The sequence below is a fragment of the Parasteatoda tepidariorum genome, chromosome 8 (assembly GCF_982258835.1).
Source record: "Parasteatoda tepidariorum strain Cologne lab strain chromosome 8, Ptep-v5.0, whole genome shotgun sequence".
Classification (NCBI taxonomy): domain Eukaryota; kingdom Metazoa; phylum Arthropoda; class Arachnida; order Araneae; family Theridiidae; genus Parasteatoda; species Parasteatoda tepidariorum.
In genome coordinates, this window is record NC_141762.1 from 85,596,281 (window position 1) to 85,622,056 (window position 25,776).

The window sequence follows — 25,776 nt, forward strand, 5'->3', positions numbered from 1 at the left end:
GAATAAGTTTTTTGCAATAACAGGACCCTATTCGCACAAATTCACAGAAGCAGGACCCTGGTTGAAAAAATGTGACTTAACGTTTATTTTATATTCACAAATTACGAGTAATTTTTTCACAATTTTACAAAAAACGGACCTTTCTCAAAATATCTGGACAGACCCCTGAATACTTTTTTTCATTTTATAAAAGAATGAAATAAAATTGATACATATAGATATTTTTTATCTAGAGAAGTTTTACATACCTTAATGTAAGTCATTTAATAATAATAACCAAAGGAAATTTGGACCAAACGTTAAAAATGTAACGGAAGCCTTTATAGCCTAAATGATCCAATAGTAATAAAATGCGTATAACTTTATGATTATGCCGGTAATAAGTATTAAACTATTTATTTTAAATGCATCAAACCTATTCAAAAGATTTTTATTCTTTTGTAATTAAAGATTACCAAGATCTGGATATTAAATAGGAAGTTTATGAGCACATTATCCTGTCTATAAATATTAATTTCTGCGAGTAGAAACTCAGCACGTTTGCGTGCATTATGTGATTTTTTTTCCTTTAGTAATCTAATATTGCGCAAATCAAATCATAATCGTTACTACTTGTTACAAACAATTGCATTTCCTACTTTATTTATTTAACCGAATTACGCTTTAGTTATAAAATCTCAATATTTTTAATAACTAATAAATAACTTATTTGTGTTGCCAACTTCATATATTCATTGTTTTTGTGCTGGAATCTATCGTTTTGCGCTCATTTTCTGAGTGTTGTCGTTTTACTGAATAGGCTACTACGAGAGCACTAAGACACTTAGCTGTAATGACAGTTTTGGGGTCAAAATGATCACTTTCACATCTCGAACTCTGTGACCTAAATGACTGTAAAATCTTTTTTTTTCATTCATCTATAATGCAATCCAAATGCTTTAAAACATCATTATCACCACCCGTATCATCAATATAAATCATTGCTTCCAATATCATCAATATAAAAACAAAACTTATGAAGCATAAAATATTTTTTTTAAGAAAGTACAATTTTTTTAATAAGTAATTCAAATATTTTTTAAAAATAATTCAAATATTTTTTTAGTACTTAAAAGAAATATTTGTGAGAAATTATGTCTTGAAAACTGACTTGTTCCTAAAACTACTGATAAATATTAAAAAATAACATAAGTCCCTTAAAAGTCGTTTTTTTAAGGAAATAACTAGTTTTTGTTGTATTAAAATCGCAATATAATATAAATAAAATTAAATATTAGAATTTAGTATTTAAAAATTACGTTAAATTTTTGAAAAATATTTATCTCCAAAGTGGTCAATTCTTGAAAGTCTTGAAAATCCATTAATTAATAATTAGGTAATAAATTTATCTACAATGGACACACGCACTTTTTCATATGAAGTTCGAAAAATTAAAAATCAGAAAATAAAGAAACGAATTCAAATGAACAATATATTGTAGAATCCAACACTATAATAATAAGACATGCTGAAATCTAAATAACTAAATATTGAGCTATAAAGCAATTTTCCTTTGAAGACAAAAATTAATGCTAAATTATAATTACTTTATAGTTTAATAATATAATGTTTTAAGCTAGATGGCTTTTATTATTAATAATATTTAAAATAAATATTAAAATAAAACGATAAGCAAATATAGGCTATCATTATCAATTTTGAATGAAGTCAACTTATATAATATTAAGTAAAGTAACAGAAGTAGAAAGCTTCATAATTTATTTTAACTAAAATTTCCAATAATAGAGTTTTCGCAATGTTACGTAGTATTTCGTGTAGTATCAATGTTATGTATTATTTCTTTCTACGGAGAGAACCAAGGTTTTGTGGTAACTGTGCTGCTCAGATTTTACGTCCGTGATCGGGCGGGATATGTTAAGTGGGAGTACGAATACTGTAATGAATTTTTCTGTAAGGTATTAGTAGTCTATTCTAATGTTAAAATGTGAAAAAACTATAGATACTTATCTATTTTTGATTAGAAAGTACTATTAAAATTAAATTTCAAGTTTAATCTTTTGACACAGAAATTTCATTCAACATATTTTTCGTTATTTTGTATTAATTTAGGTTATAATAAGTGTAAAATATTATATTTAGATTTATGGCTATAAAGTGTAGCACGAACCAAAGCAAAATATTTTTTAGATTTTCAGTAATTTGCAGTTATTTAGATCTAACAGTTATTTATCATTGAAATATCTTTAATTTACGAAATAAATTATTAATAAATTTTTCAAAATGAATTAAGAAAAGATTTATGCTTTTTTTGCATTTTATATTTTAATGCAAATACGATTCAGATAAATCGAACAAATTTTTTTAGTAATTAATGGATTTTTTTTCATAGTTAAAAAATACCAAAATATACCTTTGCTTGTAATTAGAGCATCAGAAAAAAATATGTAAAAAAGACACTTGTGGTCCCATCTGCCTCAAAGGGTTAAAAAAACTTACTATCACTCAATAACAGCTGTAACCAGAAATCAAAATATTAGTACAGAACGCAGTCAGAAAAGGTTCTCTTAAAGATTCTCCTCAGATTAAAAAAGTTCTCTTAAAGGTTTGTCTTCCGACAGAAAAGGTTCTCTTGAAGTTTCCCTTCAGACAGAAAAAGTTCTATTCAGATTGAAATAGGATTCTTCTTTCTCTTCCTCCATAACCTATGGCGAGTTATATGAATATCATTTTCTTATTTATTAAACAACTATGTAACATTTTGGAACATTTGTTTGTTTTACATTGTCTTTGTTGATCTATTGAAACTAGTTAAAGCTTAAGGTTGTAAATATTTTTTTATGTAATTATAAGTATAAAAACGTTTAGAAAATGCACACAATCTTAAAAATTGATTAGTAGCTACGATGGAATATATTTTAATGGAAAAAAAATGAAGCAAAACTTACTTCATAAATATTTTATTTGTCAAATAAATTAGAAAATTGGTCTTATATAAGTCTCCATAAGCCAACATGGAGTAAGAGAAAAACCAGTTTGGTCTAATAACAAGATCCTTAAAATTTACAAAATTTTTAATAAGTTTTGTATTGTTAAAATTCTTCATACAAGGGCAACTTTTTTTTAAATGAAAAACTAGTTATTTATTTATTTCATAAATTTTACGAAGTGCAAGGTATGAAGGAAATTTTCTTCCTCCGGATGTTTACATAATTTCTTATTCATTTATTTATATTTTTAAATAATAAACAAGCGTATCAAAAGAATTTTAATCGTATTCGTTTAGTAACAGTCCTTTCAATGTCAGCTGGTAGTTTTAAGTGAACGATACGCATAAAGGCGACATCGCCAATTATTATCTCATGAAATGCGACATATTAGCATACAACTTCATTTAACCTGCTTGATTCTTTGGGCAGCAACAGCAACCTTGCTGTTCTAACAAGAGACCATCTTGTTGATTTGCTCCAGGCCCTGAGAAGGCATCTCCCTTTTTACATCTTGACCTAATGTGTTAGAGAGGTCGTTCCTTAGGCATAAGTTCAATGTCCGCCATGTTCGCGTGAATTGGTCGTTTTGTTTTTCTGTAGCTGCTGGTCATTAGCCACAAGAAAAAGGAAATTTAATTAGCACCTTCCCCCTTTTTTTGGGCCCTTAATGCCCCGTCAGAATGCAGAAGAATAAGATGGGAAAGCATGGAACTGTCTTTAGGAATACTGTTGTATCGCGGAATGTAGTTGGCCGTTTTGATTCTTCATTGGAACTTTTTTTATGGTATCTTGTTAAAGAACAAAGTGTACTTTTGAAAACGAAAGGAAAGCTACTACTCATTGTTGGAAATTCAATAGAAAACATACATATTTTTATACTTTGACTTTTTTTATTATTATTATTTTAAGCTGCCATCTACTATTATGGAAATTTGTGCATTTACAATTTTAAATGTGTGGTAAAGTTTTGCTCTCTGTTTATTTGCTATCTGTTTCTGTAGTTACTTATAAGCAACAGAGTAACCTTATTTGAAGAAATTTTTACGTATTTTGCTTTTAAATAAAAGAAAATAATCTTTAATGAAAAGTTCTCTCAATTATTGTTGTGCAAAATTGAGTTCAATCATGAAAGCATTTATTTAAGATGTATTAAACCTTTTCGGAGACACAATCCTGCATCTTCAAAATTTAAAATATTTTCCTTACATATATTATTATATTTCTTTATATTTTCCTTATATAGAAAATAATTAATTTTTTATTATATTGTAGTGTATTATATTATATGTATTATATTATATTATGTTATAAAACGATTTTGAGTTTTAATATATTGAACATCTAACAAAACAATCAAAATGGCAGAAAAAATGAGGATTGATGAAGAATAAAATGGTAGCTTTCAAATCTCAAGGTGCTTTTCAAACCGGTCAATGCTAAAATCATTTCTAAAGTCTGTAAAATATTAGTCTTGCACTGTAAAAAAATCTGATTAAATAATACCGACAACCAAGGTACCGGTTCATTTAACCGAACATTTTATGGAACAAAAAATCTGATATACCGTAATTTTTACAATAATAATTATCGTAAAATCGCTGAACCACTGGAATTAAATAAATATTATTCTAAAAATTACTATATGGTATTTTACGGATGATGCACCCAAAGTACGGGTACTTAACGTAATTTGATTCCAAATTTTTTACAGTGCAAGTTGACTAATGAAGATAAAAATGTTAATTGTTAATTTAATATTCAGCAACTCATATGTTATTTTTTAAAATGCATGTTGTGAAGTAATGCAGTCTACGCTCTTTAGCACGACCTCCCGTTGCAGCGAACCTTTCATTACAATGACCGATAAATAACGCACCTTTTTCTATTCTATAGACGCAATGTCTTTTTAATATTCATTAGAACGTCCGCACAGAGTCATTTATTCCAATATAATGACCAAAATTTCGTAATTTGTTTTCGAAAAAAGTTTCAAATAAATTAGTTAGAAATTTATTCGCTTTGATGTTCCCACACTATAAATTCACAACATCTTGAATTCAATGAAGATAAAGTGACATGACCTTCTAAATTCTTATCCTTAGTCCTGGTCGTAATTTACGGTTAATCATAATCTGTGGGAATAATTCTTATTAATGTAAAGCATTGCTTTGTTAAAATTGGCCAAGTAATTTTTACTGTGTGTTAATATTTCATTACCGACGTTAAGCATCCGACCCAATATTTGAGGTAACGACTACTAATTTTCAACTTCGCAGCCTTGTAATTTTGAATCCAATCCAGAAGACAAAGGTATTACGAGATCAAATACTGGAAGAAATCTGCCTACTTGGAGGACTTTTTGTTGGATCTAACCCGCATATGCGTTATATGTAGAGGAAAACCACAAAAATCTCTCTCGGTTATCCTGACTACTCGGGGATTCTAACCCGTGATCCATATACAACTGAGGATATTTTACGTCAGCAGCATGGTCGATGCGAGTCGGGTGCGGAATTAGTATCCATCACCCATCGATGGGATTTGAATCCGATGCTCTATCCCCGAATCCACTACGGCTCATGTGTTAATATTCACGATATTTTAGGGCACTCACGATATAATGACCTCTCGTTATAGCGTCCGCTTTCTCTCGGACCACGACGGTCATTATATCAAGCGTCGACTGTATTTCTAAAGTGTTAAGAACTAAAAAATATAACTACAAACTCACAAAACTTAACTATAAACATTACTCTAAACACATAAAATTTAAAAGTATTTTTGCAATGAAGTCAAAACGTTCATATTGCTTCATTAAAATTGAGCTTTTTAGCTATGTTTTTTTTTATAATGCTTAAAAATGAAATTGTTGTTGTTTTAGATAGTTTATTTACCAAACGTTTTCAGGAAATAGTAAAGGTTATTTAAAACTAATCTCATCTCCAAAAAGAGATTTACTCCAAATAGACACTAAATTAACTTTAACTAACACTTTACCAGCACTGACCAAAATAAATCCGGAAATGCGAAAAGAGTATTTCACCCCAAAAAATAAAGAATTCTAAAACGATACTTGCTTCCTTAAAAAATCACGATTGAAATTTTAATTAAACTCGATTTTAAATAACATCCGGAAATCTTCTTTACTTTCACCCTTATATACAACTTTAATTGTAGGTATTATGAACGAATTACATTTCTTATATTTTGAACTTTTCTTGTTTATGTAAGATATCAAAGTTCATTTAAAATGAATTGAAGTGAGAATAATAAGAAAAACCGAGCTGAAATTTAACCTCGTTTCTTGCGAATGTGCACTGAGGAAAAAACTACCAGATTGCGGTAAAATTTACCTGTTTCTGTTTCAATTTCGGTGAAATTGACAATAAAGTTATTAGACTCACTATATGATTCTATGTAAAATCTTAATTATCAGGTGATACTATAGGGGAGAGTGGGGTCAATTGTAACATTTTTTACTAAACTATTTTTAACTAACAAAAAATCCAATATATTATTACCATTAATTGACAGACGAGTAAAGTAGACTATCCTCTACTAGGAAAAAAATAAATACCTTATTTTAAATGTTATTATATTAGTTATTAACAATTTTTGACAGTCGTGCACTTGTTACAATTGTCCCCACTTACGGGGTCACTTGTAACAGTTCATAAATTCTACTAAAACATAGTTAATTATACATATTATCATAGTTGTGATATATTTTTTTATTGATCAAAATAGTAGTACATGTAGATATTTTAGGAGTAAAAATAATAATGAGCAGAGACTTAAAGGGTTAAACTTTTAACTTTAAGGGGTTAAAAATTTTAATTTATGCTGTGAAAGGTAACAAATAAAATAATGCACATGCAACATAATATAAATGATATGGGAAACTATTGGTGGTTCCTAAAGAGTTACGTAATTTTTTGTAAACATAAGATTATTTATTTTCAGCTGTTACAATCGTCCTTTTACTTATTGTTACAATCGTCCCCAAGACGCCATTTCAGCTTCATTTGTTAAAAACAATGCTAGTTAATTAACAAAACTAATCTTTTTTTCTTTTAAATGTTAATTAAGGTGTCCACTTATATATTCGGTTAATAATTTTTATTTGTTTAAACAAAATTACTTTGTTACAATATAATATTCTAATACCAAAAAAAGTACTTACGTAGCGTGAAAATATCTTTTGTGATGTCACTCTTTCAAAAGTACATAAAAATGGTTGCCAGCAGGGGTGTAGATGTAGATTTATTAAATACACCTTGTGCGCCGCCTAGGAACCAAATCTAGAACCCGACACTCGAAATTTTTGCTCTGTTACAATCGTACCCTGTTACAATTGACCCCACTCTCCCCTACAGCTTTATTGTTTTACCGGTTTGCAGTTTACGTAAATGAATCATTTGGTTAACATTGTAATGCAATAGGTTAAAAATAAATACAAATAGAAAGCATATAAAAATCTGAATAAAAACCCATTAAATATATGTTTAAATATAAAAGTATTGCATATAAACTCGTGCAAAACATGTAGTTATTAAAGAACTATAGCGTGTCTAATAATTTGGTCTAATTATTATAATATACTAACATATTACCTGATATAATAAATATTCTATATTTATATAATATATAGTCTAATTTATCCAATCGGGGAATTTATATTACATATCGCCTAATTTAACCAATTGATACACGAACGTAAACAAGTGCAAACCGGTTTCTGTTGCTTAAAAACAATAAAGTTGTATAGTATCACTTGATAATTAAGATTTTACATAGAATCTTATAGTGCGTCTGATAATTTCGCCTGGGACTGTATGCTTTCGTTCAGTAAATGTGGTTAAATTTGGTAATTTTATTATGATACCTTAGAGCATGGCCCACAAACCATTTATATGGTGAAGTTTATTTGCCAGTTTTGTTCTTTTTACTAAATGTGTGATGTTAAGAACTATAGTTTTGAAAACCAGAATTTCCCCCTAAACCATTATCATTCGAACGTATATTCTGGTTTTATTTATCAGAAACATTATTACCATACAGTAGGGAAGAGTGGGGTCAATTGTAACAGGGTAAGATTATAAAAGAACGAAAATTTCGAGTGTCGGGTTCTAGATTTGGTTCCTAGGTGGCGCACTGGGTGTATTTAATAAATCTACATGTGCACCCCTGCTTTCAACCATTTTTATGTACTTTTGAAAGAGTGACATCACAAAAGATATTTTCACGCTACGTAAGTACTTTTTTTGGTATTAGAATATTATATTGTAACAAAGTAATTTTGTTTAAACAAATAAAAATTATTAACCGAATATATAAGTGGACACCTTAATTAACATTTAAAAGAAAAAAAGATTAGTTTTGTTAATTAACTAGCATTGTTTTTAACAAATGAAGCTGAAATGGCGTCTTGGGGACGATTGTAACAATAAGTAAAAGGACGATTGTAACAGCTGAAAATAAATAATCTTATGTTTACAAAAAATTACGTAACTCTTTAGGAACCACCAATAGTTTCCCATATCATTTATATTATGTTGCATGTGCATTATTTTATTTGTTACCTTTCACAGCATAAATTAAAATTTTTAACCCCTTAAAGTTAAAAGTTTAACCCTTTAAGTCTCTGCTCATTATTATTTTTACTCCTAAAATATCTACATGTACTACTATTTTGATCAATAAAAAAATATATCACAACTATGATAATATGTATAATTAACTATGTTTTAGTAGAATTTATGAACTGTTACAAGTGACCCCGTAAGTGGGGACAATTGTAACAAGTGCACGACTGTCAAAAATTGTTAATAACTAATATAATAACATTTAAAATAAGGTATTTATTTTTTTCCTAGTAGAGGATAGTCTACTTTACTCGTCTGTCAATTAATGGTAATAATATATTGGATTTTTTGTTAGTTAAAAATAGTTAAGTAAAAAATGTTACAATTGACCCCACTCTCCCCTACTGTTTTTACCAGAAATTTTTTCTTTCCGAGTAGCGTGGCTTAAAACTTTATATAGCAAAAAGTGTTTGGAAAAAAAGCATTTGAACTTAGAAAGAGTAATATTTTCGCTCTCTTTAATCTTTTATTGCCTGATTATTCTATAATTTAAAACATAATTCAGTATTTATTGGTGATTAATTTTAGTGCTTCAATTTTGACAAACATATAGATTACTATCACGTATTTCAAGCTTCCATATTATTATAAAATTTCTCTATATATTATTATCGACAAATACCTCTTGCAGATTATAGTAAAAACACTCTTGGGCCATTAAATCGAATGAGAGGGTTTCAATTACCTCATGAATGGGCCATTTATTACCAGAACTGTTTTATGGTTGACTTACGGCTATGATCGTAGAAGAAAGAGAATATTAATTTGAATACTATTCAGAAATTGCATGCAAAATCACATGCATTTCACGTATAATCACTACGATTGAGAAATGTTTTTGTTTCACATGAATATGGTTATTTTTGATTCAATTGCGGCTTGAAAGGTAGGTTGGGATGTAATTAATTGAACTTCAGACTGGAAAAATGAATATAGTAGTAGGTTATAGTTCTTTAACGATTAATGTAAGTTAGTTTTCATAATGATTGTTTATTATCATTGAGGTGATGCTTTGCTATGAAATTAAAATTAAAATTTTTAACCTTCTAATTGGATTCTACATTTTATTAGGATTCTAAACTTTTAATAATGTAAAATGGCTCTAATTTTTTAACATTTTAACAGAATTTCAAACTATAACACATTAGAAGGATTCTGAATTTTAATAATTTAACACGATTCTGTTTTTAACATTTAAGCAGAATTCCAAATTTTTTATATAGCATTTGTTTATTACCCATTGGAAAAATGGGTCTTGGTTTGAGTTTGATGGCGTCTACCCACTTTTCAACTGTGTTCAAGAATAATAGTAAACTGCTCTCATGCGTTGCTATGGCGACCGCTGCTGTTTTTCTTTTCACTAGCAGGCATTTTTAATGTATTTACATAATAATAATCTAAAGTATTTTATATTCTTTTTATTATTAACTTATAATTACTGTGTTGACAATGATTTTAATATAAATATGAATGCTGAGGAAGGAAAAATATTTTGTGACGTCTTGAAACACGTACATGGGCAGGATATGAAAATCAATCCGACTACAAACATCAATTGAGACAGTTTTTGCAACCCATGATTTGAAATGTTGTGGCGTTTAGCGGAGTCAATCCAGAAAGAAAAAGCATTTGACCAATGGCTGACGTAAAATATCCTCAGTGATAACATATCATTGGTTAGAATCCCTCCGCCATCGGGCTAACGGTGAAAGGTTTTCGTGTAACGCGAGTTTGTTATTCCGCAAAGGAAATTCTATCCCAATGGTTGATCCAGAAGTTCCCTTGTCTTCTGGGTTGGGCTCCAAATTACAAGGCTACGGAGTTGAGCATCGGTTATCGTAAACTTAGAATTGGGTCAGCTGTTTAACGTCAGTAATAAAATAAAATGTAAAAATACAGACTATAAAAAAAATATTCTGAATTGTTGTTTTAGGAATAAAAATGTAAAAAACTCTGCATTATCCAATATTTTATGAGTTAAAAACTCCGAATCCGTTAAAAAATTGTATATTTTAGGAATATATATTTTTGTGTAAGTTTTCATATATTAAATTATTTATTAGCCATGCCTGAACAACCCATGAAAATTTTAATAAGTAGGCAAAAATCCGACTACTTTTATTCAGAGTGCAAAATTTTTTCATTTTTATTTTAAGTACTTTACTATATATTAGTTTAAAATACATTCCATAAACTATATTTTTAAACAAAAATATGAAAACTATTTTAATTGTGGGCAGTAAGTAACCATGTCTGTAAAAAATTGAGTTTATTTTAAAAACATAAAATATAATTTTTTATATATTGATAACTTCAATTTATTCATTACAAATTATTTTACAGCATTAGATTGCATAGTTTCACCTCATTTATTGTAGAAAGTATAAATACAGTATTTTTCAATGTTATATCTTGTCATGAGGTATTAACATGAGATGAAAAACAAACTTAAATAAAAGATAAGTAAAAATTTATTTACCAACTCATTAACGATCTTTGTGTTTTATAAGGACCATTCTAAAAAGACATAACTTCGCATTAATTATTTTTCAACTCTAATTCAACACAAATCATTTTTAAATTATATCTATCACTGCCTTTATGAAATGTTTGACTGAAAATTTAGCCTTTTTCCACAAGAAAATGCTTTGTGTTAATTTATATGCATTAATTAAATTATTCATATTTGCCAATTATTTTAGTAAATTCAATTGAAAGAATTTTTTTTTTCGTGTAAGTTTACATTATTTTATTCTGTCAATCTTCTACTATGTCCAAAAAGTTTCCAATTTTTTAAAATTAAACAAAGAATTTTAATTCAGAGTTTTTCTTAGTATTTTCTTGCAAACTTAATTATTAATATGCAAAACATGATTTAAAAAATTGGATTTAGGTATTAATGAGTAAAAGGATAGGAAATGAACTAAAATGGATAGGAAGCATGCGATATTGTTTATTTACACAGCATATTGATTACAATCATTATATGTATACTATTATCAACCATATAAACAATCGAACTTTCTTTGCCTGATTGAAGGTGATAAAAACCTTAGTAAAATACGCGGAAATCGTGTGTGAACTGCTCACTATTTTTCTATTTGTCTATTTTATATTCCTGTCGTATCCTTCGCGTACATTCGTTGAATTCTAATAAAACAAAATCAATTTTCATTGTTTGTTTTTATAAGAAAATCAATATCGTTTATTTCGTTGAAAAACTTAACAGCGAGGAAAGTTAGTTGTGGATATTTATTTTCTGCCAAGATAGTTTGATCATAAAATGTAAATCATCCGATAAAATATCACCTTTGTGTCACTTTTTAATGATATGTATGCAGTAAAAAGATTGTAAAATATTATTGCTGCCATAGTTTGAGGATATATTTTACTTGTCTATGAAATTAAAATTTGAAAATAGCTTATTTTTAAAGGATAAATACCTGCATGTCATCGAACTTTTATCTTTAATTTCCTTTCAAGCTACAATTTTTATTTTAGATTTAAAACGGTCACAAAAATAACAAATAATTTAAAAAATCCCAAGCTTTTGGTTTGTACTACTTTTTAAAGAAATGGAAAATATTTTTGATTTGTCATTTTGGCTTATTGAAATGAAATTACCATGTTTATGTAGTTTGTATCTAACTATGTATAAATAAAAGAAACTAGAGGAAAACTAGAGAATTGGAACTAGAGAATTGTAAATAAAAACTAGAGAATTGTATCACAATATTTGAGAGAAAGATTTTCCTGAGTATACTTGGTGGTGTAATTGAAAACAATAACTGGAGAAGGAGATTTAACTTTGAACTGTACAAGATTTATGAACAACCCGATATTATTTAATACATAAAAATAAATAGAATGAAATGGATGGCCCACGTGATTCGAATGAGTGATGACAATACAATAAAAAAGATAGGGGAGAGGGGGGGCACATGTGAACAGGGGGCACATGTGAACATGGTATGTTTTACCAATATGATTTGAAATAAAAAATCTCGAAAAATTTTCGATTAATGGCAGTACTAGTCCTACCTCTCTGAAAAACTTTCAGAACAATGAGACATTTTGTTGGTCTATTCTGACAATTTCTTTGTATCAGCTGGTGTTGCATATATTATAATCGCTCGCTTCTCCAAGTGAAAGCATAATATAAATCAACTAATAAACTAAAATTAGCTATTGCAGATCATTATATGAACATTCAGGTAAGTTTATGACAATTATTCTTTTTTTTTACTCAATTAAAAGTTCTTTATTTTTCAAGTTAGGTTTAAGAAGGATGATGGGGGCACTTGTGAACAAAACATCTGGGGCAGATGTGAACAGTTCACAAGTGCCCCTGCATAGTATTAAGATTATTATCCTCATGATATAATAAGTTTAAAAAACATGTATGCATTTAAAATTATCATTATTTAATTTTCCATAATTAATTTATTAATTTTTCCTTTAAAAAATTTTTTTTTAATTAAATGGTTGATCGCGCATCACGCATATTAACTGATACACCTGAGAAAATAGAATTGTTAAAGCTACAAATGAAAAGATAGAAAAAATGAAAAAAAAAAAAGCATGAAAGAGTATTAGAGAAGAAAGAAAAAGGCCCATTACAACACCCGTGGAACATGAAGTTGCGAAAAACCCAATTACGGAAAAATTATTGTACAGCTGAAAAATTATTTTCTTATTGACAGTACTGTTGTACAAATTAAATTCACATAGTAAGCTACAACCCCCTCAGTATAATGCGTATCTATATCTGTTATATTAAAGATTTTTTTTCTTTGAAATATGATGATTGCTTTGTGTTTTTAATCTTGTTCATATGTGCCCCAGGCCTGTTCACATGTGCCCCCAATAGGGGCACATGTGAACAATTGAAGTCATTTTTCTAAAATATTATAAAGTAAAGAAATATTTCATTGAAAAATCTAAAAAAATTCCACAAGACAAAGAAAAGACTATTTAAACATATGGATTTTTTTACTATGAAAAATTGATGATATTTTTCGAAAAGTGAAGAAATAAAAAAATTTGTTCACATGTGCCCCCCTCTCCCCTACTGCTTTTTAGACCCACTGGAACAAGAAAGCGGGGAAGGCCGCGGTTGAGATGGGCTGGCTCGGGGGAATCTGATTCTCTAGCAATTAATGAAAATAATTGGAGATCAAAGATAAATTGGAAGTTGTTATGGAGAAATCTTCAGATTGCCCACATTGAGCTGTCTAGCCAACTACGATGATGATGATGTACATTTTTAGATGATGATGATGTACATTGTCGTCGGTGCATTTTTAGTGCCCGGAAGCTCCCATGCTATTTTCTCCCATTAATTTCGCTCTATTTTTTTCTTTGGTTGTCATCAGCACAAAATTAATAAACGTCATAAAGGTATTTTTTTCACATAATATTTTTATATCCTAAATTTAAAAGGTATTTAATTGTGACATTAACTTATTTTGATTCTTGTAAAATCCTAGTGTACGTTACATGCTCAGCGCTATTTTGAAAAAAGTCGCTAACGCTCACAAATTTACAAATCTCAAGCTAAACAGCAAAATCACACCACAAATTCCAAAATGCAATGGGATACCTGCATGTGACGTAGTGTGGGTACCTCGATTCTAATTGGTTGTTGAAACGTGGCATTTGTTTACGTTAGTAACTGTTCTTTCCATTCTATTTCGGGTAAGTCATCCCCGTCAAATATCAGTTCTCTTAAGTGACGCATTCTAAATTCTTTCACAAAGATTCTTTCTCAAAGATTTCAGTTTTTCACTATATATTTACACAAAGACAGGCGCGAAGCCATGTAGAACATAAAGAAAACTACTTATTCATCGAAGTTGCCAGATACACAGAACAAAAATATATCACAGTTATAATAAAATACGTAAGCAAATAATAAATATAAGTAAAGTAAAAGAAGTAGATAAGAAGGAATTATATTTCAACTAATTCGATGTGCAATACGGCTACGTATTTTATTATTTATCGTTACTTAGCATTCTAACTTATGTAGAGAAACTTAGTTCAACTTTAATACTCCGTTTTGCTGATAACGATTTGCCGGCGCTGTCGTCATAGGTCACATGTGTGGCTATGAGAGGTCTTTTTCTTCTTGAAGTGCAAGTATGCAGTTTTATTTTATTTTACAACCGTCGTTGAACACCTTTTGGGCTTACTAATGTTCAACTTCTTAGTCTTGTAATTTTGAACCCAATACGGACGACAAGGGAACTCCTGTATCAAGTATTGGGAGATATTTGTCTTTGTAGATAACTTTTTGCTGGAACTAACCCGCATTTGCGTTACATGGAGAGGAAAACCATGAAAACCTCTCACGGTTAGTCTGACGGCAAGGGGATTCTAACCCATAATCCGTGTACCACTGAGGATATTTTACGTCCTCACTGTGGTCGGTGAAAGCCGGTTGCTGAATTCGTATCGACCAGCCATCGCTGGTATTCGAACCCCGGTTCACCTCATTGGAATGCGAACATTCTATCCCCTGAGTCATCAAGTACCCAAGTGCAAAATGGCTAAAAAGCAATAACTAACCGAATCTCGCTAAATCTAAAACAACAGATTGCAAACTTTATCGTCCTCGTAAGCATCGCTAATGTCGCCAAATCTACCGAGTAACGTATACTAGGGATTAACCCTTGATTGTTTTTTAAATTATAAGTTTAAAAGTAAAAGAGTTGTTTTTTTTTGTATTAAACATAATTTTATGTTACCTTATTACCCTACATTTTAAGGTAGACTTATTTGAATCGGGGTCATAATAACAATATACCTTAAATTTTAAATATTTATTTTGAAGAAAATAACAGCAACGACAGAAAAAAATTATTACTAAGCAAAATTATTTATGTTTAATAATCGATCTTAATAAAATCATAAGGAAATTAGATTCATGGAGATTGTTTCTATTTTTTACCGATCTAATTTGACCCTAAATTAAGGAAATGAACACTTAAAGAAATGAATGTTGCACTTGGGAAGTTGGTGGCACAAGCGCAAGCAACTTAAATTCTTTGTATTACATATATTTTGAGTGAATAATTTCAACTTCCGTCGAAAAAACGGTTTTATGCTAAGGAACAACAATTATTGCAAATCAATCGTCGGGGTTGGTAATCGGCTGCAAACCTAATTAGCAATTAGTTTAATTATAAGTCTGCATAAACGTTTATTATTGACTAGGAGGCTCCGCCCCCTGCTCGCTAACGCTCGCCAACCCCCGAGAATTGCTACGCAATCCTATGTGGTTCACGCCGTGAATCATGGCTCGCTGCGCTCGCTCGCCAATGAACACAATGTTCTAGCACAAAGACATAATATATTATCATCAAAGACATAGTATTTTATCATCAAAGACATAGTATTGTACTTATGTAGAAGAATTCTACCAATGTTCTTATTGGCTTTTAAAAAAGTATATTAGCTATTTAGATTGTACATGGTGAAAAAATCAAAACATTAGCTAAATAAGAAACATATTAGCAAAATAAATTATCAAATATTGCTTCACTAATATCCTGCATTTTAAAGCGTGAAATATAAAAAAATTCAATGCCTTCAATACAAACACTTAAACGTTTTTTAGACATTTAAGTAGCTCCCAGTAGAAAAATATCAATTCAACAGCGGCCTTTTAAAGCATTCTCACTTCAATTAATTAATTAATTCCTAATTGAGTTTAAATTAAATATTGTCATGTTTTTAGTGCTTGAATCTGAATTGAACAACCTGATAATGCTCACTCTGGTTATTGTTATCTGGTTGCTCACTACGTGCTCTTGCTCGCCGAATCCAATCAATTAAAAATGAAAACTGTTGCCAGCGCGAGAGAAGAAATATCATTGGTTTTATTGATACATACATACATACGTACGTATTAGCGTTTTATATAATATAGATTGGTTGTTTGTTCCTAAATGCAATAATATTTTCAAATATTTCATCATCGTGTTAAGTTCTTGTTTCCAAACCAAAATGGATAGAAATATTTTTGATTAACCCGCCATTTCATAAAATAAATGTGTTAACCTTTCGTGTAGCCTTCTACATAAAAATTATAACCCCCTTAAGAATTAAAACCACGCCATGATCCTTTGTTTATTGTTCTGTAATCCCATTCAACGGAAACTTTTACTTTCATTTTTGCCAATTTAATGTCAAATATTATTTGTTTTAGTATTCAACAGAGTAATAAACTTATTTTCTCATTAATCCAATGCAATTATAACTAACCAAATGGGTTAGATCCATTAAAAAAGCGAAATTCACATATTTTCCATTGTTACCAAAGATTTTTTTTTTTTGTTCAACCACGCCTTTTTTTTCAGCTGGTCCAGGCACTTCACCTTTTACGTTGTTTATCATTTTCATAAACATAATCACTAACACTTTTCTTTAAGCGATCGCGAATAAATTACGTGTTTAGAGTAACATAAATCCATTTTGAATTACAGGTTTGCCCAAAGATTTCCATTTCGAATATCAGCGGTGGTGAGATATTATAATTTAAGTTTATAGCCTAAAAAACTTGTTGTTTACAAATAGTTATGAAAAAATACCAGATTTCAATTTTGATGGTAGGGTCTGTCTTCTCACCCTATCGCATTTAAAATCTGCAGGGTTCATTGATTTTTTAATGTAAGAAAACTTATGCCATTTTTATTTTTTTGGAGAAAGTCTAGCGTTTTTCAATTTAATTTAATACGTACACATTATAATATAAATTATTATAATTAAATGAAAAACAAGCGTTTAAAAAATAAATAAAAGTGAACTTAGTATTTGGTCAATAAGAAGGCCAGAGACTAAATTTTTTGAAGTCAAGTTTCGTTCTGAATATGATATGCTATTATTACTTTTGAAATTAATTTTCTGACTTTCAGTGCGATTTTTTTTCTGTGCTTTTCCGACTCTTTTTTGTTTTAAAATGCATTAAGTTAAAAGTGATGCAAAGAATATAAAGTAATATTGTAAAAAAAAAAAAACTTTGCACAAATAAAAGTTTTAACAGTTGTCTTACACTATTTTACAAAAACAAGGTACTTTATTTTGAAATGGGAGCAAAGCAATTTGAAAGCAACCAAAATGACTTTTGTAAGATTAGATCGAAATAAGGTTATTTTTAATGTGTATAAAAAGCATTACGCATAATTAAAAATGTGTGAGCCAAATTGGAAATTATTTCAAAATTAGTCCCTAGATGCATCTACTCGAAAAATTAATAGTGTATATAGTTAGGTCGAAATGTTTTATTATTATAGGAATTTTGCAAACAAATTCGGGTCAAGTTAAATAAAGAAAAAAAAAGGAATAATTAAAATATGAATTTGATCAATAACAAAGCCGTGGTGGCTCAGGGGATAGAGCGTTCGCCTTCCAATGAGTTTAACCGGGTTCGAATCTCAGCGATGGAAGGTCAATACGAATTCCGTACCCGGCTCTCACAGACCACAGTGCTGACGTCAAATATCCTCAGTGGTAGAAGGATCATGGGTTAGACTCCCCTTGCCGTCAGGTTAACCATGGGTTGTTTTCGTAGTTTTCCTCTCCATGTAACTCAAATACGGTTTAGTTCCATGAAAAAGTCCTCCACCAAGACAAATTTTCTCTCGATACTTGATACAGGAGTTCCTTTGTCTTCTGGATTGGGTTCAAAATTGCAAAGCTATGTAGTTGAACATTACTAATCGTAAACCCAAAATCGGGTCGGCAGTTCAACGACGGTTATAAAATAAAATAAAAAATCACAAAGCATGAGCCGTGGCGGCTCAGGGGATAGAGCGCTTACCTCCCACTGAGTTGGCCCGTTTTCGAATCCTCAATAGCTGGTCCATTAGAATTGCGGTTCCAGCTTGCACCAAAGACAGTGTTAACGTAAAATATCCTCAGTGGTAGACTGACTGATCATGTGTTTGAGTCCCCTTGTGGGAGCTTTTCGTGATTTTCCACTCCATGTAACGCAAATGCTGGTTAGTTCCCTCAAAAAGTCCTCCGCAAAGGCTGATTTCTGCCAGTGCTTGATCCAGAAGTTATTTTGTCTACTGGATTGTGTTCAAAATTACAAGGCTACGGAGTTGAACATCGGTAATCGTTAACTCAAAAAATCGGGTCGGTGGTTCAACGATAGTTATGAAATAAAAATAAAATTACAAAACAAAAAAATATCTCAAATCATATCTAGCAAAGCTGATCATTCAATTCAACTCTACTTACCAAAATATTACTCACTAAACTAACGAATCATTATGCTTCTTAAAAAAATCAATAATCGCCGCAGACTATAAAAATTATAACACAAATAATGATAGTTATATAAAATAAATAATTGCACAACTAAAAACGTGTTAGTGACTAATGACTGAGATTTTTATAAATATTATAAAAATCTCAGTCATTAGTCACAATATCTTTTTTATTAGTCATCAACAGTATCTAATCTTTGTGGTGATATCTTTAGTAATAAAATCACTACAAAAAAATAAATAATCGCCGTAGACTATAAAAATTATAACACAAATAATGATCTTAATATAAAATAAATAATTGCATAACTAAAAACGTGTTAGTGACTAATGACTGAAATTTTTATAAATATTACAAAAATCTCAGTCATTAGTCATATGATATCGTTTTTATTAGTCATCAACAGTATCTAATCTTTGTAGTAATATCTTTAGTTCAGTATCTTTATAGTAGTAATATCTTTAGTTTAGTATCTTTCTATAGTAGTAATATCTTTTTATAATAAGTCATTTAATATCTTTTATCTTATCTTTTTATCATCTTTATATCTTTTTAACATGAAATATATTCATAATCTAGCTTCTCTAAAGTACCCTATTTGTTTCATGACCAGTTTCTTTTCTTTGTACTTTAGGCTAATGGAAGCACAAAGGGAGTTAGAAGAGTACCAAGAAGGGAGCCGCGATCTGGAGACAGAACTGGAAATTCAGCTGGAGCAAGTGGAGAAAAGAAACAAAGAATTGACCTCAGAAAATACCCACCTAAAAGCAGAAAGTGAGATACTCCAGGTAATTGCATTTTGTTTTTAAAGCAAATCTTATAAATGTTGATGGGTTCGTTTAACAAAGAGGATGATCAATAGTTGTGTTCGGGTTTTAGTTTGATATGGATTATTAAGGTTGATAAAAGAAGGGAGTAAAAAATAAAGTTAAAAAAAGCGAAAGGAAAATAGTCGAAAATGTGATATTTTTACTAAATGAAAATGTAGTTTTTACACTAGAAATAATTTCAATATTTTCAATAATCTATTTTTAAAGTTATAAAAAGGGAACACTAATGTTAATTAAATTTTATTTGAAACGTTTATGCAGTTATATATTTTGAATTTTCAACAAACAAAAGTGTATGCGTCTATGTTTTAAAAATCAAAATGAAGTAGTTAGTTTCATGCTTTATTAATAAAATATAATGGTAAAATATATGGTAAAATGAGTCTGAAATTTCTGTAAAAAAAATTTATTATTCCTTGAAGACACTTTCTGTTTTAAGTAAAATAATAGTTAAATTTGTTTTAATTGTAACTAGATTTCAGCAAACAATGCATACAAATTCCCATTTTTCTGGTTAATAGCTTTGAGGTTCAATAAATCATTTAAACTGAACTATTAAAATTATTTTGAAACTTATTACAAACTACTAGTTTGTTTTATTCCATAAAAATTAAATTAAAACAAATTCACAGTTTTTTTAATTTATAATTTTGAAGTTCAATAAAAACGTATGCATCTAGCAATCAAAATTGTTTAAAAGCTCATTACAAGACATAAGTTGGTTTTATAAAATAAAAAATTAACATTTAATAAAATCACATTTCTAAGATTCAATAAAAACGTCGCCTTTCAAACGTTGAAAATTCAAAACGCATTACTCTACCAAAATAATCCAAAAACACCTTAAAATATTTTCATCAGTTTTATTTAATGAAAGTTATATTAAAATGAAATCAGGATTCTTAAATGCCATAAATATACAGGAAATAAAGTTCTTGCAAATAATATTAACATTTTAAAAAAGTTTATTGAAATTAAAATATGTAATATTAAGCCGTATTTCCAAACTGTTAGGGTGTTTAAATTTCTTTAATTTACAATATCAGTTATTGATAACTTTTTGAATATGAATGAAAAAAAATTTCAAACTACTTTCTTTGGATTTTATATTTTGATGCTTATATAATTCCGATCTATCAAATTTTTTTTTGGCAACTGTCAGACTATTTTTAATAATTAAAAGAAATACCAAAATGTATTTTTGCTTGTAATTAGAGAGTCAGAAAAAAAATATAAAAGGCCACCGGTATCCCATCTGCGTTAAAGGGTTAACTGTTCCATAATTTCTCACTGATGTTCTTAAAAAAGTAAATAGTATCGAAAGTTTTATATTTGTTTTTCTGACTTTGTTTTTGAACATCGTGTACAAAACGAAAACAATGGTATGAGACTTTGGAACATAACTAACTTAATAAGAGATAACTGAATGTAAAATATTAAAATTTTAGACAAATCTAAACATGTGATTCTCTTTTACTAATGAGGATAATGCATCATATTTTCTCTGCAAGATTTACCAGATTATCAACGTAATCGATGTTATGAGTTCTTTTTGAAAAATATATAATCTCATTTTGTAGCCTCTACTGGCTATTATTTCTACCGAAATTGGTGCAAAGAGTTAATTTACTTGATGCTGTGATCGCTGTGAACAATGCGACGATATTAAGCATTGTCATCGGCTTAGCCAATAATAATCACTTTTAAAAAGTGTATTTAAAGAACACGCATTAGGAAGATTTTTTTTTCTCTGAGGGAAGAATACAGCTCTCGTTTCCAATATCATTCCATCAATCGAGTGTACAGAGGAAGTGGGTTTTAGTCCCTAAAATTAAAAGAAAGTGAATACTAGAAAATGGTCACAGTCACATAGTTAAGACATTATTAAAACTTTCTCCTAATCCTGATGGACAGAGGACACGCGACACCGGAGCGCGCGTGCTAACACTTTCCGTTCCATTTTGCATTGTTATCGTCTGCTTTTTTTTTTTTTACATATTAGAATAGAATAAAGGATTTATTTTTGAGAATTCTATTTGATTGCGTTCAACAGGACTATTTTCACTTAACTATATCCCCTCTATATATTTTTTGTTTGAAAATATATATTGTTTAAAGTTTGTTCCTCTAGGTCAAAAAGATTCAAAGTTAGTTCCACTCGTTGCATTTCTCGGTCATTCTTTCCTTAGATTCTATTTCAGACATCTTTTTTCTATACTCGTCAGATTTTGCAAATTTTTTTTCCATTGATTCTTGCGTCTTTTTTTTGTCAATCTCTTTCCTTTTGTTTTTCCTCAGTGAGAGTGAATCTTTATAATTAATTTATTTTGAGTTAATCCGTATAAAGAACTACTAATTAGCTATCGTTTTTTCTCTTTGTGAAACAAGAACAAAAGAAAAGTGTTCTACAAATAGCGTTATATTCTGATTGAGTTACAACACTTTCTGATATTCTTGACTCGTCTTAAAGCTTCTTGCTTTTGTTTTATTTCCACGTGCATTCATGTTGTAGTTTTCTAACATTGTTTTTGGGTAGAATAGGTCGTAAAAATAAAATATTGAATTTCGTGAAGTCTTGTATGCAATTTAAGAAAACTTAAGCGTGAAGTGTATTTGACTCTTTAATGAAAAAAGTAGATGAAGATCTCGCTTTTTTGTGCACTAAATAAATTTATTTTCGATAAAATTTATGTTCCAAATCATACATTGAAAAAAAAAGTATGGCCTAACTACCAGAGTATCGTAAAATTAACCGTGTTTGTAGCTCAATGGGAATATAAAAAAAGCTCGGTAATTTTTACCGTGAGCTTTAGTGATGATTTTGATAAAATTAACAATAAAATATGATTTGGTAATATTAGGGGGACTGGAAAGTAATGTCATTTCGGTGCATTTGTTATCTGTTATCAAGATTTTATTTTTAATCAATAATGTACTCACCATCGTTAGCAAAAACTTTTCAATGCCGGATCTAAAATGAATCGAAAAAAATGAATTGGTTTTTAAGACTAACGAATATTTAATTTCAGAAACGACATTACTTTCCGGTCCCCCTAATACGTGTTAAAATTTGGTAATTTTATCTACATCCTTAGAGCATACCATTTATTCGGTAAGATTTATTTTTCAGTTGTGTATTTTTTACTAAATGCGTGATAATAAGTACTATAATTTTGAAAACCAGAATTCCAGGTAAGCCGTTACCGCATGAACGGAAAAATTACCAAATGAATGGTTCAAATACCGTATCGTTTGGTTTTATCAACTAGAATTATTTTTTTTTGCCTGAAAAGTTATTATCATACACTACGGTAATTTCATCAGAATTATTTTCGTCGTGTAGTTAACTTTAACTGTTATTCTTTGTTCTTTATGCTGTCATTTGAAATAAAACAACGAGATTCTGAAATGAAAATAAAAAGAGTGCTTTCGAACATTGAAAGTAGTTTACTGTATGGATTAATTCTTTTTACTTCATATCTGTGCATGAATCAACGTGGGAATGGTGAATTCCGTGGGTGTTGGCTATTTGCCTTGAAAATAAATAGCTTATTTGCGTCATATCCACCAAAACATCTACTATGAATAGAAAGAAAAACTTTACCTTTACTTTCGAAACAGTCACTGGGATAATTTGGTTCCATATGTTTTTGTTGAGAAATATTTAGTGTTCAGAAAAAAAGTTGTTAAATTCAGTTATTTATAGGGTGACTTAAAATTCGACAATTAAGAAATTGTACCTTTTTTTTAATACAAATGTATTGTAATTGAAGCACGGCGGAGGAAGAGGCAACGTTTAACAATTATATAAATTTAACTACGGATGTAACAAATATTCGACACTATTCGGTATTTGGCCCATTTTGGCGAATATTCGGTTGACTGAATATTTGGCCTAATATTCGACCGAATGTTCGGCAAAGTATTTTTTGACAATTTTTTTTTTTAAATTTGAATAGATTAAATAAGAATAATTTTACTATACATTTTCAGAAATAGTTTTTAATCTTTTTTTTTTTCAAACTATTCAACAATATCTGCCTTATCTTGGAAAAGAAGCTGTTTTATAGATGTATTAACAACAATTATAAAAGAAATCTTGATAGTTACATGTATTCTATTTTTCTCGGAAGAAATGCTATAATGAAATGTATCGTACCAGTTTTTGCTGTTTTCTGTCTTGCTATATAAGGACTTTCAGCCGTGATGGTTATTATATCACAATACAATGAGTCTAATTATTGAAATCTTGAAAACTTTTAAATCTTCTTAATCTTCCAAATAATTTAATTCAAATATATGACAGGGAAAATAATTATTTCCGTTAACTACAAAATTGGTTCAAGATCAATGCTATCATTTTGTGAAGAAGAAAAAATAGTCAATGTCATTACCAAAAAACTCTTTATGGTAGTTTCCGCATTTAATAGGACCATTATAACGCTTCTAAAATAACTATCATTATTTTATTTTAAATAAAATAAATAAACGTTCGTGGTATCATTTAACATTGATAACTACTTCGAAAACAGGAAATCCATTGTTTAAAAAAATTTCTTTTAGATTTTAAATCATATTTCTTTAAAATAATCAATTCCTTAAATATCATTTTAAAGAAATGTAAAAAGAGCATATAATAATAATCCTCATTATATGCTCTATGCATCTCATTAGAGAACCGCTGTATTAGGATATTAAAAACCTTTTCTATTTTTTTACAGAAAATATTAATTTGAATACTTTGAAATTGTTATGTAAAATATCTGGAAAATTGGTAAATAATTCCTAAATGTGTTGTTTAATTATTTTTATTCCCACTGTCTTATAGTATACCTACACTGTAAAAAAATTCTGGATCAAACTATAGCATTAAATGCCAGCATTTTGAGTGCATCATCCGTAAAATTCATTTTTACCGTAATTCTTAAAGTAATATTTATATAATTATAGTGATTCTGTGATTTCTTACAGTGATTGTTACTCTAAAAATTACGGTATATCAGATTTGTTCTGTAACATGTTCCGGTAAAAAATGGATTATATGGTACAAAGTACGGACACCCTGAGTGCCGGTACTTTTACTGTAATTTGATTCGGAATTTTTTACAGCGTAATATTTAACTGAATAAACATCTTAAAAAATAATTTTTCTTCTTAACTTAACAATTTTGAGAAAAAGATATGATTTCATGAACTGTAAGATGTGTATATTGATTGAATTTTATTGCTATATACATTCATAAATTTTCTTTTACGTTTCATGTTTCTAAGAGTAATTTTGATATATTGCCAAATGCTGCAGTATAAATATTACCTAGATAAAATAAATGAAAAGTATCACAACCTTTTATTTAGACATTGCATTATATATTCTATACATCTGAGTAAGGAAGAGTAACAGGAGTTCTTTATTGAGGTTACTCGATTTAACACGATCTTCAAGGATGATTGGAGCATTAAAATAGAAAAAAGTAGCTATATATAAAATGGTATATGAAAAGGCATCTTGCAAAGTCACGGTGTAAGATATATATCAAGTAGATGAAGGTTGATTTTATAATATCATGCCACGACTAAAAATGATTGTAAAAAGTGATATTTCGATTAATCACTAAAGAATTCAATGTAAGTGTGGGTATGCTGCAACTGTCTATAAAAATAACCTGCTTTTTTAAGTAACCTTATTATAATCAATAAAAATATTTTTCCCGGTTATATATTCCAATCTTTATGAAAATATTTAATGTAATTCAAGTCGTAATTTAATAATTCCTCATTAAAATCCCTCTAACTCATTTTAAATAAACTAAATATGCATGGACTTAACACGTATAACTGAAGCTTAATATTATCAAACGGTATTTTAGCCACAGTTTAGTATAAAAATTACCTGAAGACCAAATACAGAATATTACTTAAGAGCCACTCTTATTTTATGGTTCATTAAAAAAAAGTTGCACTTTTGATTTTAGTTACTGAAAAAAAATTTCTAACATTATGGTTGAGCATTCAAGTTAATTTATTGCATGCTTTTAG

At 29.1% G+C, this 25,776-nt stretch overlaps 1 protein-coding gene across 2 annotated transcripts in view; it reads left to right on the forward strand.

Moving 5' to 3' along the window:
- LOC107451183 (nuclear distribution protein nudE-like 1-B) overlaps positions 1-25,776 on the forward strand; it is a 113,091-nt gene that overhangs the window by 33,855 nt on the left and 53,460 nt on the right. For both annotated transcript variants that reach the window (XM_043054618.3, XM_071181166.2), the window contains exon 2: positions 19,545-19,698. In XM_043054618.3, coding sequence (XP_042910552.2) covers positions 19,545-19,698 — 154 coding nt within the window. The remainder of the gene's footprint in view (positions 1-19,544; positions 19,699-25,776) is intronic.